Source organism: Balaenoptera ricei, chromosome 10 (assembly GCF_028023285.1).
Source record: "Balaenoptera ricei isolate mBalRic1 chromosome 10, mBalRic1.hap2, whole genome shotgun sequence".
NCBI lineage: Eukaryota > Metazoa > Chordata > Mammalia > Artiodactyla > Balaenopteridae > Balaenoptera > Balaenoptera ricei.
Window position 1 is genome coordinate 85,494,979 of NC_082648.1, and position 16,831 is coordinate 85,511,809.

The 16,831-nt window shown below is 40.2% G+C and overlaps 1 protein-coding gene across 2 annotated transcripts in view; it reads left to right on the forward strand.

Moving 5' to 3' along the window:
• Positions 1–4,012: 4,012 nt before the first annotated feature.
• GAS2L3 (growth arrest specific 2 like 3) overlaps positions 4,013–16,831 on the forward strand; it is a 30,731-nt gene continuing 17,912 nt past the window's right edge. Inside the window, exons 1-2 of one of the 2 annotated variants that reach the window (XM_059934763.1) lie at positions 4,013–4,082; positions 15,247–15,294. In XM_059934763.1, the coding sequence (XP_059790746.1) occupies positions 15,271–15,294 (24 nt within the window). In that variant the 5' untranslated portion in view covers positions 4,013–4,082; positions 15,247–15,270. Of the gene's footprint in view, positions 4,083–14,298; positions 14,350–15,246; positions 15,295–16,831 lie in introns of those variants that run through there. The other variant, XM_059934764.1, reaches the window with a different exon arrangement.

The following is a 16,831-nucleotide window of genomic DNA, read 5'->3' on the forward strand; positions in this document are numbered from 1 at the left end:
AACACTATTCAACTCACTATATAGATATAATATTATAGTATTAATCACAACTGTTGTTATCATACAATTTTATATCATTGAATTACTTACAGATATTTGTTAATGTAAATCAATAACATTCCTTTATAATAGAACTTTTAGTCTTGTTTTTAATGTAGTTGGCTCTCAGATCATCTGCTGAATGAGTAGCTTAATTGTGAACGAATCAAGATCTCTATTGTCCCAAAATTTCATCCAGCAGTTCATACAAGGCACAATCCATAGATTGATAGTCAATAATGACAAAACATTAAAAACAACAGCAGAAACTACAAAATGCAGAAAAAACAACTAATAAACCAATCAAAAGAAAAAGAATTCTCCAACAACTACAGTAAACTTCAAGAAATAGAGCATTCTTGAAGAGCTGTGGGGAAAAAAAATCATATTTCAATATTCAAAGGTTATATAAGAGACTCTTCTGTATTCTGTAGAGATGTTTAGTCAGATGAACGAATATCCCTAATGTAATAACTTGAAAAATTTGATCTCCACACATGGTGCTTTCTTAAAGTGGGCACATAATCACAATCTCGGGAAAGTCAGAACTAAAATAGTTTATTATCTGATGGAAGCAAACTGGTGAGTCTTGCTTTGCATGTCACAACCATGCCAATTTCAAGTGAGAACATCTAAAACATTGCTATTAACCTAACCACCAATTAGAAAATGTACACATGAAAGTAGATTGCAGCTCATTAGGTGAAACCCTCAATTACTAATTGCAGTGTTAAAATCAAGGTAGGTAAGATGGTGAGTGTGCTTAGGGGGCAGGGTACTAACTGGGAATTCATGTAAAAGTGAGGTTGAGGGAGCAACAAGGGGAACTTTTCTCTTTTTCACACATAAGGGAAAAGCAACAAGAATCAAAGAATCTAGAAGGGAACTCCTTACCCAATCCCCACATTTAACCAGTGAGGAAGATGGGCTTGAGAAGAGATTTGCACAGATTTCCTGACTTCGGATTCACTTTCCATCACAATATCCTGTATCTTTATAAGGTAGAGGAGTTACCAAGACAAACCGAACAGACAATGAAAATAAAAAGAAAGCAACCATAAAAATACCCTGCTGCCAAAGTTTCAGCAAATGGCTTAGAGAAATATCAAGTGGTGTGTGTGTGTGTATTTGAATGAGAATGTGTACATACTTCAAATAGCATAGTTTCCGTTTTTAATAAGTGGTATTCAAATGTTTAGTTACATAGTATGCATGTAAGAAAAAATAAATGTTAACTACTGGCTCATCAAACAAGATCCGTGTAACACAATTTACTTATTCTTAAGGTTCTGTAGAGAAGTGTACATATTTTGATATTAAGGCTCAACAAATCCAATTTAAAACCAGAACTCCACTTGAAATTTGGCTAAATGAAATGGTATGGAAAATTGCCCTTTAGTTTTTTGTTTTTGTTTTTTTTTTTATAATTTTTGGCTGCGTTGGGTCTTTGTTGCTGCACGGGCTTTCTCTAGTTGCGGCGAGCGGGGGCTACTCTTCATTGCGGTGCATGGGCTTCTCATTGTGGTGGCTTCTCTTGTTGCGGAGCACGGGCTCTAGGCGTGCAGGCTCAGTAGTTGTGGCACGTGGGCTTAGTGGCTCCGCAGCATGTGGGATCTTCCCGGACCAGGGCTTGAACCCGTGTCCCCTGCATTGGCAGGTGGATTCTTTTTTTTTTTTTTTAAATTAATTAATTAATTAATTTATTTTTGGCTGTGTTGGGTCTTCGTCTCTGTGCGAGGGCTTTCTCCAGTTGAGGCAAGCAGGGGCCACTCTTCATCGCGGTGCGCGGGCCTCTCACCATCGCGGCCTCTCTTGTTGCGGAGCACAGGCTCCAGAGGTGCAGGCTCAGTAGTTGTGGCTCACGGGCCCAGCCGCTCCACGGCATGTGGGATCTTCCCAGACCAGGGCTCAAACCCGTGTCCCCTGCATTGGCAGGCAGACTCTCAACCACTGCGCCACCAGGGAAGCCCTGGCAGGCGGATTCTTAACCACTGCACCACCAGGTAAGTCCTGCCCTTTAGTTTTAAATAGAAACACTATAAGACATAGGTTGATTTGAACAACAGGTCCTGTGAAAATGAATCTATAGCAGTCATGGGCAGCAAAGGGTTCTGGGATAGACATCAGTAAAAAAATGGAGCAACCACTCTTGGGCATCAGGTTCAATGACCACTTAAATGTCAACTTTTGGATGACCATCTTCACCTGCTTAACCCAGAAGGTAAGCTCTGTGAGAGCAGGACCCCAGTGCTTAGGATGGAGTCTGGTGCAGAGAAAGTGCTTAACAGTATTTATTGAATTGACTTCTCAAATCTGTATCTCTTTCACAAACTAATTTAACCAGCTTCAGACCTAACTTTCCAACCATCTTCTGAACACCTCAACCTGCACGTTCCTTTCACATTTCAAAGTGAACACAACCCCACACCAAAATGCATTATTCTTCCCCCACAGTTGTTTTCCCTGTGTTCCTTAGAGCGGCATCGCCATCACATGATACCAAGTCCAGATAAATCAGCCTCTTGAATATCTCCAGACCCTCTTTCTCACCCTCCCTTCTCAGCTAGTTTATGTAATTATCATCTTTTCATTTTTAGAATTGCTGCCAGTCTTACTCCTTTCTTCAAAAATCCTCAAAAATGAATTTTTTTTCTTTTCCTGAAACACAAATCAATCACAATTGCCTGCAAGACAGAATCTAAATTCCTCAGTACCTATGAGGGTTTTCATCTGTGCTTACTCCTCCAGCCTGATCTACCTCCGAATCCCCAAACTTTAATCATTCAGAACTACTATTCCCAGAACAACTGCTCTCACATCCCTGGAAGCTTGTTGTTCTCTCTGCCTAGAAAGCACTCCTTACTCCAAATTATACTCTCTCTTGACAGATTCGTATTCGTCCTTCAAAATTCAAGTCCTTTTAAACCTCTGACCATCACCCTCCAAGACTGTTAGGTGTTCCCTCTTTTCGCAGACTTCCACTGGTTTCCACTGAGTCTTTACCACGCTGCTGGGCACGTGAAGGCAGGGGCTGTCGTCTTCACTTTAGTCTCTTCAGGAGCAACAGTACCTCCTCATTGTTTTTGATGGGTGAATGAAGGAATAAATGCTGGGGAACATCATTCCAGGCAATTCCACTCTTTACAGATGGGAAACTGAGGCCCAGAGAGGCAACATGATGTGACAAAATAAAACTAAGAAGAGGGGAAAGGCCTGGCCTTCCAGGCTTTCGGCACCGGCTTTGCCCCATAATAAGCCACAGTTAGTGATCACAGACTTACCTCTTGTTACATTCAAGACCAGTCTCCATACTTCAACTCTGGGAGCTAGTAAGCAGCTCTCTTTGCGTTGAGGTTACCCCTTCTCCTCCCCTCCCCCAGACCCTGCTCCGGTGTTTCCTCAAGGAAAAGCCAACATCCTCTTTCCGCTTTCAGTTGTGGCCTGGAGCTACAGGATTTCTCTCCATCCCCCTCCCCACACCCCTCACAGGACTCCCATTCCTGCAAGGTGACAGTTTGTATCCGGAAACCGTAGCGTCCTCAGTACAGCCAGATCGCGGGTGGATTTAGAATTGGGAGGGGCTCTTAACAGAACAGGATAAAACTCAGAGCAACTCTACCGCGCACTATTCCGGGATGCTTGGAGAAGTTGATTCACCTCTCCTGCTAATCGGGACGAAAAGGGTTTGTTGCTGTCGCTCAGGGGCCAGATGAGAGGACGTACTCTGTGACCAAGCCATTTTCTGTGAGAAGAGGAGCTTGGCCCCCCCGAGTTGTGAGACGCCAGGCGGAGGAAGGCGAAGCGACCCTCGACCGAGAGGCGCGCGGGTCTCCTGCCCCACGGCGGCCTGGGGGCGGGGCCTCCAGCCACGCCCCCTCTCCGCCTTCTGATTGGTTCCTTCGAAACAGGCGGCGGCGAACTGCTGCGAAGCTCGAGGCAGAGGCGGCGGCGGCGGCGGCGGTTGGGCAGGGGCGTGCCGGCCAGGCAAAGATTGAGCGCGATGTCGCCCCACAGGGAGCAGTGACCGTCCTATGCCTGGGCGGGTGAGTACTTCTCTGTTTGCCTTCTCTTTCCTCGCGAACTCTTACTTGCCTTCTCGGGGCTGCCGCGCCTCAGCTTGCGCTCGAAGAGCCCCCAGCGCTCCGCGGAGGGGAAGCGGTGGTTCGGTTGGGCCCGAGCTGCGGGATCCAAGACGCTGTGCGATTGGCCCGCTGCGGGAGTCTCGTGCTCTGATTGGTCCCCGGGGCCGTCAAGGTGAAGTTATGCCTGCCTTCCCATGCCCACCCGGGTGCGGTGCGAGGGGCCACAGGTGTGCTGGGGCGGGGGACGGCAGGTGTGGGTGTGCTGGGGCGGGGGACGGCAGGTGTGGGTGTGCTAGGTTAGGGGAGAGGTAGCGACCCGCTGCCGCTCTGCTTTAGAATCCAAGGAGGGATCAGAGCCTGAAGCTAGTTTAGGCTCTCCAGGGGCACCTTCATTTCCAAGCACCTAGCACATATAGGGTCACTTGATTCCTTAGTGTCTCCCTCAGGAAGAAGTGGTGAAGTCACTGACCTTGGAAGGAGAATGACGCATAGTCATTTTGCACTCTGGCAGAGTTTACAGTTTCTTCCCTATATGTTCCCTCCAGTCGTTGCAAGGCCCGTGTCGCCGAATAACTGGAGGCTGTGCTCTATGCTTTCCCCACCCACACGTCTCGGTTTGAAAGGCTGCGTTGCGGGGAGGTTTGTAGGTTGCCTTGGAAGTCGGAGGAAAGTTTTGGAGGGAGTGCTTGACCATGCAGTCACTCCTGGTTCCTAACTAATCTTTTCGAACCACGGGATTGAGTCTTACGGATTTAGAGCGCTTTGTGGTACGTCTGGTGAAGTTGAGTCGTTATTAAGTGAAGAGATTTTTTTTTTTCCAGGCCCAGTCTAGGTCAGAGTTTGGGTTTTGCTTCGTTTGTGTGGAGAGTGCTAATACCTACTCTCTCAGAAGATAAGCAGTTTGTGAACTGCTGTCTGATCACCTCACTTGGGACTTAAATAATTAGGAATTGGAATTCTCACCACCTCAGATTCCCTTTGGGAGGAGTTTGGAATAGATTTGAATGAAAAAGTGGAAACTGGTGATAGCCGTCTGGTGTAGAATCCTGATACATGTTGCCTGTCTGACTCATCTGTTTCAAAAGCTCATTAAAAACCAACAGATTTTGAATAGTGGGTGTCTCTGCTATTTTGATATTAAGGAATTATAAGTAATGTTTCTTTTAATGTAGCAGAGTTTCTAAACACGGGGGCTCTGAAGTCACACTTTACTATGTGTGTGACCTTAGGCAAGTTACTTAATCTTTCTAAGCCTAAATTTCATACTGTGCAAACGAAGGTTAATAATAAATAGTTCTTACCTTATTGATGTGAAGGTCGTTGTGAAGATCAAGTGAAATAATCCATAGTACGGTGCCTGACACATAGCTTGTATTATTTCTGTGCTGTTTAATTTGGATTAAAAGGTTCAAGCTGTCCCCAAAGGGCAGAGAGGAGCAGAAGGTGAAGGCAGTGCCAGAGGTCATGGTAGCTATCATTCATTGATTAAGTTAGTCCATGTAAAGCACTTAAAGTTATTTCTGGCACATACTAAGCACTCACTACTGTTTATCAAACGCATTATTACCTAGAATGTGTCAGGTAATGTTCTAGATGCTTTACTTATATTATTGTTAAACCTCTTAATAATCCTGCAGTGTCCTTGGTGTTTTCTCCATGTTATAGATTAAACTGAAGCTCAGAGAAAGGAATTAAGCTACTAAGGTCCACCCAGAATTCAGTCTAGACTGTCTCCAGTGTCCAGCCTCTTTTTTTTTTTTTTTAATCACACTACTCTTGCATTTATATTCCCAGCTATAAGCAACTTCTCTGCAGAGTTGTTTGTATGGCCCAGGTTCATTTCTGCTGTGGGTATCAGTTTATTTTGAATACTTCATTAAAAAATAGTGAGAAGTAACTTGTGATGGTAAATCAAAGTGTGTGATAAGGGAATAATGTCAACAGTATACCTGCTATTATATTAAAAAAGTAAATGAGTCCAGTGATGTTTGGATGATTGGTCAGTTCAGAAGTAATGTTTCCTAATTTATATTTTCCCATTTAGCTTTTGCTCATTTACTGTACTTTTTACTAAGCAGCACTTTTTTTTTCTTTCCTGTCAATCTCAATTTAAGTTTGGAGATAAGAATGAAAGTTCAGTATTTCAAAAAGTTTTTTCAATCTGGCTGTTGATGAGGAAAGTAGGAGATTAAGGTTAATGTGTATTGTTATGTTTTGCTTTCTTACAGTAACATGGCTGTGTATGTATGTCTATGTATGTCTATGTATGTGTGTTTTACTTTCTTCCTATTATTTGTTGCTTCCTATACTTTGATATCAGATATACCTTTACATCCTTAATGAACCATGCAGTGTACATAGAATTTGAGAGACTAGGAAACTTGAGGCTGTCAATCTGTTGTCTCACTTTGAATTTCCCTATTTTAGTTGAAATGTAACTGCCATAGAGAAGTGCCTAAGAAGTAATGTTTATAAGATGCAGGCAATAATTATAATTGTATCTCTTTAGTGTTTCTCCTTCTAAAAACTCATAAAGTTTTCTCATGTTATTACGTTGTTACAGAGTAGGTGGTTTTAACAGTATGTTGCCATGTATTTCATAAGTGAATTACTAATGTACAAAGACCTAGAATGTATGAAATGTAGCAGAGACATTAAATGCAGTTTTGTTTTTGCTGCTGAAAGTGTCATGGGGATTTACAGTATTAAAACCATTGCTGAAGTGCTGATAGAGACTTCTGCCTGCTCTCACAAAACAAACTTTTTTGTAAGAAAGTATAAGCTATGGTGAAGGACTCACTTTATATGGAATTTTAAACATTATGACTTTTGTTTTCCCTTGATGGATGATTTGTTAATATTTTTGATCCCAAAAATAAAATTGGCTCTTGAAAAAAATTATTTAACTTTGTTCAGGAGTTTTTCTTTTTCACACACACACACACACACACACACACACACACAGAGTTTAGAAAACACTGTGATCCCAGTAACATACTTAAATACTGCACTGCAGATTGCTTTTGGTTGCATGACATATAATAGACATCTTTTCATATCAGTACATATAGCTCTTATTCTTTTAAGAAGCTGAATGAATCCACTGAATGAATGTCCTGTAAGTTATTTTAGAGGTTTCCTGTTAATAGACACTTAATGTTGTTTTTACATTTCTTTATGTTACTGTATATGTATGTTTTCCAGAGTCTTTTAGTCTGTCATATATAAAGGCAAACATTTTAAGTTTTTAAAAAAATTTTTGTATCCCACAAAATTTTATGACAAACTAATAATTCTGTCTAATACAAAATTAAATTATTCAGGTTGGATCTCTGCCAAACAGTGCAAAAGGAAATTTTCAAATAAAAAAGTAAAGACTCCCAACAAATGAAGAGCCTTTATATTTTGCAGATAACGTGTGATGTTTTATTACGTAGTAAGAATCTTCTTTCTCTTAAAAATCTTCATCTGCTTTGGAAGCTACCTTTACCTTTAAGGAATATACCACAGATTTATTTCATTATTGTTTCATATTTCCTTTAGTAATAAATACAACATTTATTGTTTAGGAGTAATTCCAGGGCTAAATTTAACACTGAGTTCTACATACAAGTGGAAGAGATGGAGAAGGTTACCCCCTTACGAATCTTATTTTTTTTTAAGTGTAGAGTACAGCAAAATAGAAGCCTATATTGCTACACAACCTAAACAGAGGAGGAGGTTCAGGGAGGCTTTTTAGAGCAGTTGAATCTGAAGGGCAGGCAGGAGTGAGTCTGAAAGGGAGGAGGAAGGGGAGCGTTCCATGGAGACGGATCACAGAGGTGAGGAAGCAGCGTGCTCCACGGGCCAAAAGAAGTTCAACATGGCTGGAGTGTAAGGGTCAGAGGTGAGGCCGAGGGGATCCTATAAGGCTTTGATGGCTTCCTTAAGGAGTTTAGGCTTTATCCTGAAGGCAGTGGAGAGCCATTAAGTGTTTTAAGCAGGGAAGTAGTAACATCCTTAGATGAGAGTTTGTGAAGGCTCACTCTGGCTGCAGTACACGAAGAACAGGTTGGAGGCATGAGAGGGTGGAGAGAGGGCGACTGGTTGGAGGCTGTTTCAGTAAACCTGGAAAAGGATGGTGGTGGCTTGAACTAAAGGAGTGGCTATAGGTATTGAAGAGAAAATGTAAAGGTAGAAACAACGAGATATGGCCATTGATGGTTTTGGCTGAGGTAGGGTAGGAGCCTGGGGCGGAGCTGTGAGAGAGGAAGGAGTCCGCATGACCTGGAACTTGGTGAGTGTGCGTGTTGTTCCCTGAGACAGTAAACGCTAGGAGCCTTTGTAAATATTTAAATGAATGAGTGAATGAATGATGTCAGATGTACAAAGGCAGGGTCATTGTTGATGATGATAGCACACACACAACACTCACAATGGCTTTTACCTGTAAACTTTGCATCTTTTTTTTTTTTTTTAAGTGTACATATACAACTGGTGCCCTTTACTCGTTGCTTCAATGCATTGGCCTTCTAACCATGTTTGGATACATATCGCTTTCTCGAGGTCAAATGTCTTGACCCTTTGGGAATATCTTCCTTTCTTCGCTTAAGATGTGTATTAGTTTCCTATTACTGCTAGAACAAATAACCACAAACTTAGTCGTTTAAAACAACATAAATGTATTTTACAGTTGGGAGGTCAAAATTCTGAAATGAGCTAAAAAAAAGAAAAAGACTTAGTAGGGCTGTGTTCATTTTAAGGGTTCGGGGTGGGGGTGGGGGGAGTTCTTTTCTTTCCCTTTTCCAGCCTCTAGCGGGCACCTGCGTTTCCTGGCTCCTTCCTCTCAAAGCTAGCAGTGTAACAGCTCCAGTCTCTCTCTTTCTCTGCCTCTTGTGTCATGACATCTCTTTCTCTCTCTCTGCTTCTCTTCTCACATCCCCTTCTCTGGCTGTGACCTTTCTGCCTCCCTCTTAATTAATTAATTAATTAATTAATTTATGGCTGTGTTGGGTCTTCGTTTCTGTGTGAGGGCTTTCTCTAGTTGTGGCGAGCGGGGGCCACTCTTCATCGAAGTGCGCGGGCCTCTCACTATCGCGGCCTCTCTTGTTGTGGAGCACAGGCTCCAGACGCGCAGGCTCAGTAATTGTGGCTCATGGGGGGGGGACCCAGTTGCTCCGCGGCATGTGGGATCCTCCTAGACCAGGGCTCGAACCCGTGTCCCCTGCATTGGCAGGCAGATTCTCAACCACTGCGCCACCAGGGAAGCCCTGCCTCCCTCTTATAAGGACTCTGGTAATTACATTGGGCTCACCAGGATAATCTCCCATCTCCTTAGGCCCTTAATTTACTCAATCAGCAAGATCCATTTTGCCCACGAAGGCAGTATATTCACAGGTTTTGGGGTTTAGTACATAGACATCTTTGGGGACCATTATGTGATCTACCACAGTGGAATTTATTTAAAAGCCGTAATAAAAATGTACCTGTCCAGTAGGGCAACCGTATGAATTCCTGAGTAGCACATTGCTCCCAGAGTCCTCACGCACTGGCACAGCTGTTCTGTCCCGTTCATTTGGACCCTCTGCCAAATACACCAGTTTTAGTCATTTTTTTCTTAGTGATTCCTCTGGTATATCAGGCAGCTCACTTAACCTGCTGGTACCTTGACTAGTAACCACTCCACATATTTCACCTTGGACATGTTCGGTGAGAGGCAAAATTGTTTATCGGGTCACATAATAAATAAAAGTGAAAAGTAATAAATAATACCCAAAAAAAGTCTCCTGTCAGACACATGTCTGCTGTATGGCTATTTCCAAGCTTTGCTGTCACATTTCACCTACCTGGTTTTTCCTAGAGATGTTCACATATGTCCCACCGGAAGTGTTTCCTAAACTTTCAGCTTGAATACTTCTCTCAACACTACTTCCAACAGCAATCCAGGAACTTATAATATACTTGGTCAAGCAATGTACAGAAACAACGAAAAAATAGTATAAAGCACTGTTAGGACAGGTAGTTGGGAAAAATGCTCTGTGAATTCAAGAGCTACAGATATAGGCAGAATTAATTCAGGCCAATCAGGAAGGGCTCCTGGAAGGAGGTAAATCAGAAGAGTTGTAAACCTGGATTAGTCGAGGTGAGGACTCTGTCTCCTTTGCTGACTCTTTCTCTCGTGACTACATGTTGGTTTTTTCCAGGACTTGTTCCTAGATCCTTGTCACTGCTTTCTCCATTTCTTTCTCGGATGATCTCATTCTTTCTAGTGGTTTTATCTCCCAAGGATTGCTGGCAATTTCTATCTCCTCCTGAACTTTCTTCTTAGCTCTAGATTAGCATTTCCAACTGCCAACCTGACATTTCCGCTTGAATGTCTTTAAAGGCTTCTCAAATTAGACATGACCAAAACATAGCACTTTTGCCCTGTCTCTGCTGGGTTCCCCGCTTCAGTCTGTTCAGACTCCCATCATCTTCATCGCAGTAAACGCTGCCACTATCCATTCGCTCAACTGCTTAAACCAGAAACCCAAGAGTTGTTCCTGACACTTCACTCTGCCCTTACCTCCCTCGCCTTCACCCTCCATCCCTAACCATTATCAAGTCTTGATTCTAACTCCAAAATAGATGTCAAAGCCATCCACTTTCCTCCGGTGGGTACTTTGTCAGCATCCCTGCCCAGTCACCGTCATTGGTCACTGAACTGCTGCAGTGGATCCCCTCCCCTTCCCCTTCCAGGCTGCTCTCCATCTCATTTCCTGTGTGCTCAGTTTCCTTTGCTCTCGCTGTTTCTACCCCTCTGTGCTCTGCTTCTCTCAGTGTTTCCGCTAATTCTTTTTCCCACATCTCTACCCACCTCTCCTTCTGTTTTTTTCCCCCTTTCTCTGTTAAACCCATCACTATTGCACTCCCATGTTTCTCTCTCCCCCTCAGGGAGCTCTGTTAAACTATGAAATACATTATGTCTCTCCCTTGGTTAAAACTCTTCCATGGCTTCCCACTGCAATTATAATAAAATCTGCTTTCCTCAGCATGGTGTCACGAGGTGGGGCTACTGCCTGACTTTCCAACCCTATCCACGCTTCAGCCATACTGGCTTCTTTCAGTTCTCGGAATGCGCCAAACTCTCTTGCTCTCTGTACAGAGTCTTTGCAAAAATTATTCTCTATGCATAGAACTCTTCCCCGTCTCTCTCCCTGACTAATTCCCACCATTCTTCAAGTTCATGTTTTTCCTACAGCAAAACCATTTCTAAATCACTCAATCAAAGTCTTAAAGTAGGCCCCTACTGTCTCTCTGTTTTTTCTTTCAAAACAATTACCATGGTTTAACCTTGTGTATTCACTACCTACACAAATGAACGTACTAGCTCCATGAGAGCGTCACGTCTGTTATGTTCATCACTGCGTCTGTTGCCTGCGGTGCCCAGTTTAATAAAGGGTGTGAATAAATGATTGTTTAATAAATGAAGGAGTGGACACCGTTTGGACAAACATATAGCTTGAACAGTGATAGAGCCACAGAAATGAGTGAAACCAATAAGAATGGACGGTGAGGGGACAGCCTGAATGGAGCAAAGGGCCTGTGTGTGACGCAATCCTTAAGACTTATTCTAGCAAGAGACTTCTATGTCACAAATTCATATTTGAGTATGGATATTGGTATTTTAAAGTTTTTATGTTCACTTATAACCGTATTTATTTTTATGTTAGTAAAAGAAGCTTTCCAAATTACATTTAATGATTTCTCAGTATTAGCTTTGTTTTCTTACCTCTTTTTAATTTGATGAATTATGTTAAATGAACTGTAATTATGTCCTATCATAGTATTATCATAACAACTCATTTGTTAAGTGCTAGCTATGTGTCAGGTACTTTATTTGTATCACCTCATTTAATCTTTACAACAAGCAGACAAGGGAGGTGGTGGTATCCCATTTTACAAATGAGAACACGGGAGGCTCAGAGAAGTGAACTATCCCAAGATCATCTGGAACTCAAAGCAGATGGGTCTGCTACTTTCTACTACCCCAGTGGTGCCTTTATGGTGATTTATTTTACTATACATTTAAAAATATGAAATATGTTTGGTATGGATACAGCATTTCTATTTTTTCTTCTAGGCAATTAGGAAATATTTAACTCAAAATTTTAAAGCTGAGAAAGTTGTTTTTTATTCCCTGAACAAATCAGGATATCTTCTTTAACTATTTTTCTAAATGAAACATTAAAAATGATGAAATGTTTTTTTGACACACAGAAGGGCGTACAGACCAGTATAATAATACCTGTGTTCTCACTGCTTATCTTGAACTAAAATCTTACTGGTACAGTTGAAAGGCCTCTGTGCATTCCATCCTAATCTCATCTCCCTCCCCTCCTCAGCAGTGACCACTGCGCCAGCTTGGGCATTTATCATATCCCTGCAGCTTATGTGTCTTGGCAGTAATCTGTCGGCTGGCTGCTGAATGTATATGTGTTGCAGTGGCAGTTGATGTTATTATTTTTCTGAGGAAACTTACTTTATTTCTTTGCTTTTTTGCCATTCTTTTCCAAATCGGCCCCCAATTTGTACCAGGACTGAGACATACCACCTTGTGCTCTCCCCACCATATTTTATAATGTGAGTGAGGAATTAAAATATACTCAGTTTCAGAGCCTACAGCTGTGGAACAAAGGAGCAGCTCCACGGGCTGACATTTTTTTCCCATCATGATCTGAAGTCAGACTGGTATGAAGAGCCTTACCATAAATAATCTTGAGGGCCTCAGGGCTGAAACTGTTTCTAAGTGGGCTAGGCCCAAATTCTGTTTAAGATTCAGGTGGATAAGTGCACTCTGGGCTTCTAACATTTTCTCCAGATTTAAAAAATTAAGTATAGTATTCACTTGTGATCTCTGCATAAGCTGTTTGTCTTGTTAAATAAAGCGGGGTTAGCGAATAGTTTGGACTTGGTCATTTGAGAGCTCTTTTTTTTCCCCCCAAATCCAAGGGAAGAGACTTCCTCAAGATGGCACAGAATTAAAGTAGTCTTCTCCAAAAAGACAGACAAAAACAGGAACCAAAAAAAAGCCAATAAATTGCTAATCAAGATGCAGATCCAGAAATGAAGAGTTGCTGATTCAGTATAATTGGTTTATGTGGAAAAAAAAAATGTAGAGACTGAGACGTTTAGGGAAAGATAGATAAGGGGAAAGCAGGTAATAAACTGAATAAGAAGCAAGAATTGGGATTGTGATGCAGATTGGGGACTGGGCTAACTGTAGACAAGAAGCTGCTTTTGGTATTCAACGCTTGAGACAAAAATGATTTGGAAAGAGAATAGTGAATGACTAGAAAGTAGGAATAACTGGCTCTTAGGATCTGGAACACAGTAAATACTCAGGAGTTAATGATGATTCACTGATACAATCTCATCAGTTTATGAAAGTTTTCCAATAAAAGCATATATTTGTGTACCTGATAGTTTTTCACATATGAAGATATATTATAACTTATCTGAGTACCATTTATTAAATAACTTCTTTTTAAAGGTAATCCAGATGGTTATCATTTTGTCATCTTTAAAGTAGTTCTTTCTATTACATAAGAATGATGTGGGGGAAGATATATATATAGATATATATATATATATCTATATATATATATAAAATAGACTCTGCTAAAGTTCAGTGATTGAAGGTTGTGCACAAATTCTTCATTTCTTTCATAAAACTAATTTTGTTGAATTTTCCATAAAAAGTGCAACTACTAAACATTCTTGTGATAGCTTCTTTGTGACTGTGTCACTGTTCTTGATTTGCACACGCCTTATAATTCAGGCCTTCTTTTGTTTGGGGTTGGCAGTTCCAGCTGTTCAAGCTCTTGTCTGATTATGTGGGACTCCTTATTTTAATGGGAGCAGCTTCTTTGCTGTATTTTTTAAAAATGGTCTTGGAAGCTTCTTACTGTGGATCTTTGTTGGGGACAAAGGATTATTTATGCTAAAGGAAAACGTATTCCCCACTGAGTTAGCTCGTGGGAAGCATAACAAACTCATTAGTAATGCTCAATTGTACTTTGGCCTTTTGCTAGGGTAGAGAGAAGGAAAAATGACATCAAGGACATTCTGCTGTACTTTGCCTTCTTGCGAAGACAACGTGATGTGTAACATCAGACTTTTCAGTTAGGTTTAGCTCCAGTTCAGCTTTGGTACTAGAAGAAATGTTCCTGAGAGGAAAGTGGGATGTGTAGTTGGCACTGTACCTGAGGTATGTTTGGTATAACTTAGGGGAGAAAGTAACTTTTCCTTGGAAATTGATAGCCTTATAAGCCATTTTCTATTTTTTCTTAGAATGTTTTAATGGTGGTTTACAATAAAAAATAGACTAGTATATTATGGTGCTATAAGCAATCTAAAATCCTAGGTTTTATATATTCTATTATTCTGAGTGTTTTCAAACTCTTCACTTTCTTTCCTCTGAATATACATTAAAGAATTGTATTAATCTAACTTAAAGTTGTGGGTTTTTTTTCTTGTATGTTTCAAGAATAGTCCTTTAGAGTTCAAATTGCTTTTTTTTTTTTTTTTGGTCTTTAGCACCTCATGGAGAAAATAACTTATGGAAAATTATTAAGGAAAGGCATTGAGTATTGTTTCATAGTTAAAATTGACATTTTTCTTTATTACCTTGTCATCTGGTGGAAGAAGCTTATGGTTAAACCTGAGAATTTATACAAAGTTCAGATGAACTTTATCTCTTTGTAAAGATCAGATGAGAGATACTTGACTTTCAGTATCAGTTGTGATATTTGTATTTACATTATATTTACAGTGTGTTTACAGGGGAAAATTCTGGAGCACTTTTAATGTAAGCTAAGTTTTATTGTTAGTTTTATTTTACTAGTCAGATGCTTCAAGAATTACTTTGATATTAGTGCCAGAAAGTACATATTAAAGTGTGTTTCAGACTTTCCTCTTTCAAATGAGGAGTACTTTTATGAAGTAAGAAACTAGGAGTATGACTGCCTTCTCCTATGGTCAAATTATTCCAAATAGAAAAGTATTAGGTTTTCAGTCAGATAAGAGAATAAAGCAGATTCCTTGTAATTTGGGGGAGTAGGAAAGCTACCATTGTCTGCATATTAATGTTTTGTTTTATTTTCAGAGCAGCAATATCATTTCAGCATAGATGACCATGCTGCCTGCAATTCAAGTAAGTGGTTTTTTTGGGAAAATATATATTTAAGTTAATGAGATTAATATAATATTACAATAGTTAGAAAAAAACTAAAATGATCACAAAAATTTTCTATTTTACTGGTTTTTTTAAGCATCAAATTTAATAACAGGAATACTATATTTTCACTTTCTAGTTCTGAAAAGACTTTAATATTAAGCTTTCATTTATACTGCATATTTGTAAGAATCAAAAATATCTTAGGATTGGTGGGTTCATCGTATTTGTACTACCCTGGGAAAAGAATTGGAATAGTTTGTGATTTTCTTCTCATTACAATTTAGTATATGTTTGTAGTTAAAAGAGCTTTCAATGAAAACAAATATAAATTCTTAATTTTAGATAATTGTACACGTGCCCTGTAATGCCTGTAAATAATGTGGCATTAAAACTTAAAATTTAAAGAGTGTTTTTTTTTTGTTAGTTTTTTGGTGAGGGGAAGCAAAATGGAGGTAATAAGACAAACCAGAATAATCTTACATTTGAATGATTTCCAGAATTGGTATTTATTCTTAGATCCTTTAAAAGTTTTCTTTCTTTTGACATAAATAGAACATGACTGAATTTTAACTTAAAGATAAAAATCACCTTGAAGGTCTACCTAGGAAGATGTAAGCAGCTGATAATAAAATTTGCCTTTGAAAGTGAGAATTTTAGAGTCAGTCAGATTTTGTGTCTGATTTTTGTTCTGCCACTCTGCTTGTGAGATCCTGGCAAGTTATTTTACCTCTCTGAGTCCCCGCTCCCTTGCCTCTGAGGTGAGGATAATAGCGCATATTTTTCAGGGTAGTTGTGAGGAATCAATGAGATAACATGAGCCAAGTGCCTCCTGGAATGTGTTGTTACATAGTAGGCACTTCAGAACTTTGGTTGTATCATTGGTACAACAAAATTATCCGGATGTAAAGCTGGAGATTATAACTATGTCGTGAAAGTTTTTTTTTTAATTTAGAAAGAAGGCTTATCAAGATAGCAGTGTGTGATAGCCTAGAGAAGGTAACTTGTTTATAAAATGGTTAAGAACAATTCTGAATGGGATGCTGCTTTCTCCCTCCTATGCTGTGCAGCTATATCCTCCTACTCTACTAATAAAGAGTTCTTTTGTACTGTTTTCCTTTGGGGACTTGGGAGTTCATGGCAGTCTCCCAAAAGGTCTTATTCTTCCCCTTTGGGTCCTCTCTAATCCACATTGAGTATGCTCAGAACTCCTTATTTCTCAAAACCATTTTTTATCTGATTACTTCTATTCATCTCTTTGTATCCAAGTCTCAGAAATGTCATCAGTTTCATGGTGATTATATTTTCTCTATTCCTTATAAAGTGCTTTTTATCATTGCCACATTGACCATGTTTTTCTCATTTCTCTCCTAATGGCCATTAATACTTTCTTAAATTGGTGACTTTTTTTCATAGTGTTGTCTTATAGTTCCACGAATCCGTCTCTGACCTAGATTCCACAGATCTGTCCCTACTGATTCTTCTCCAAGAGTACCCTTGACATCCCTCATGGAAG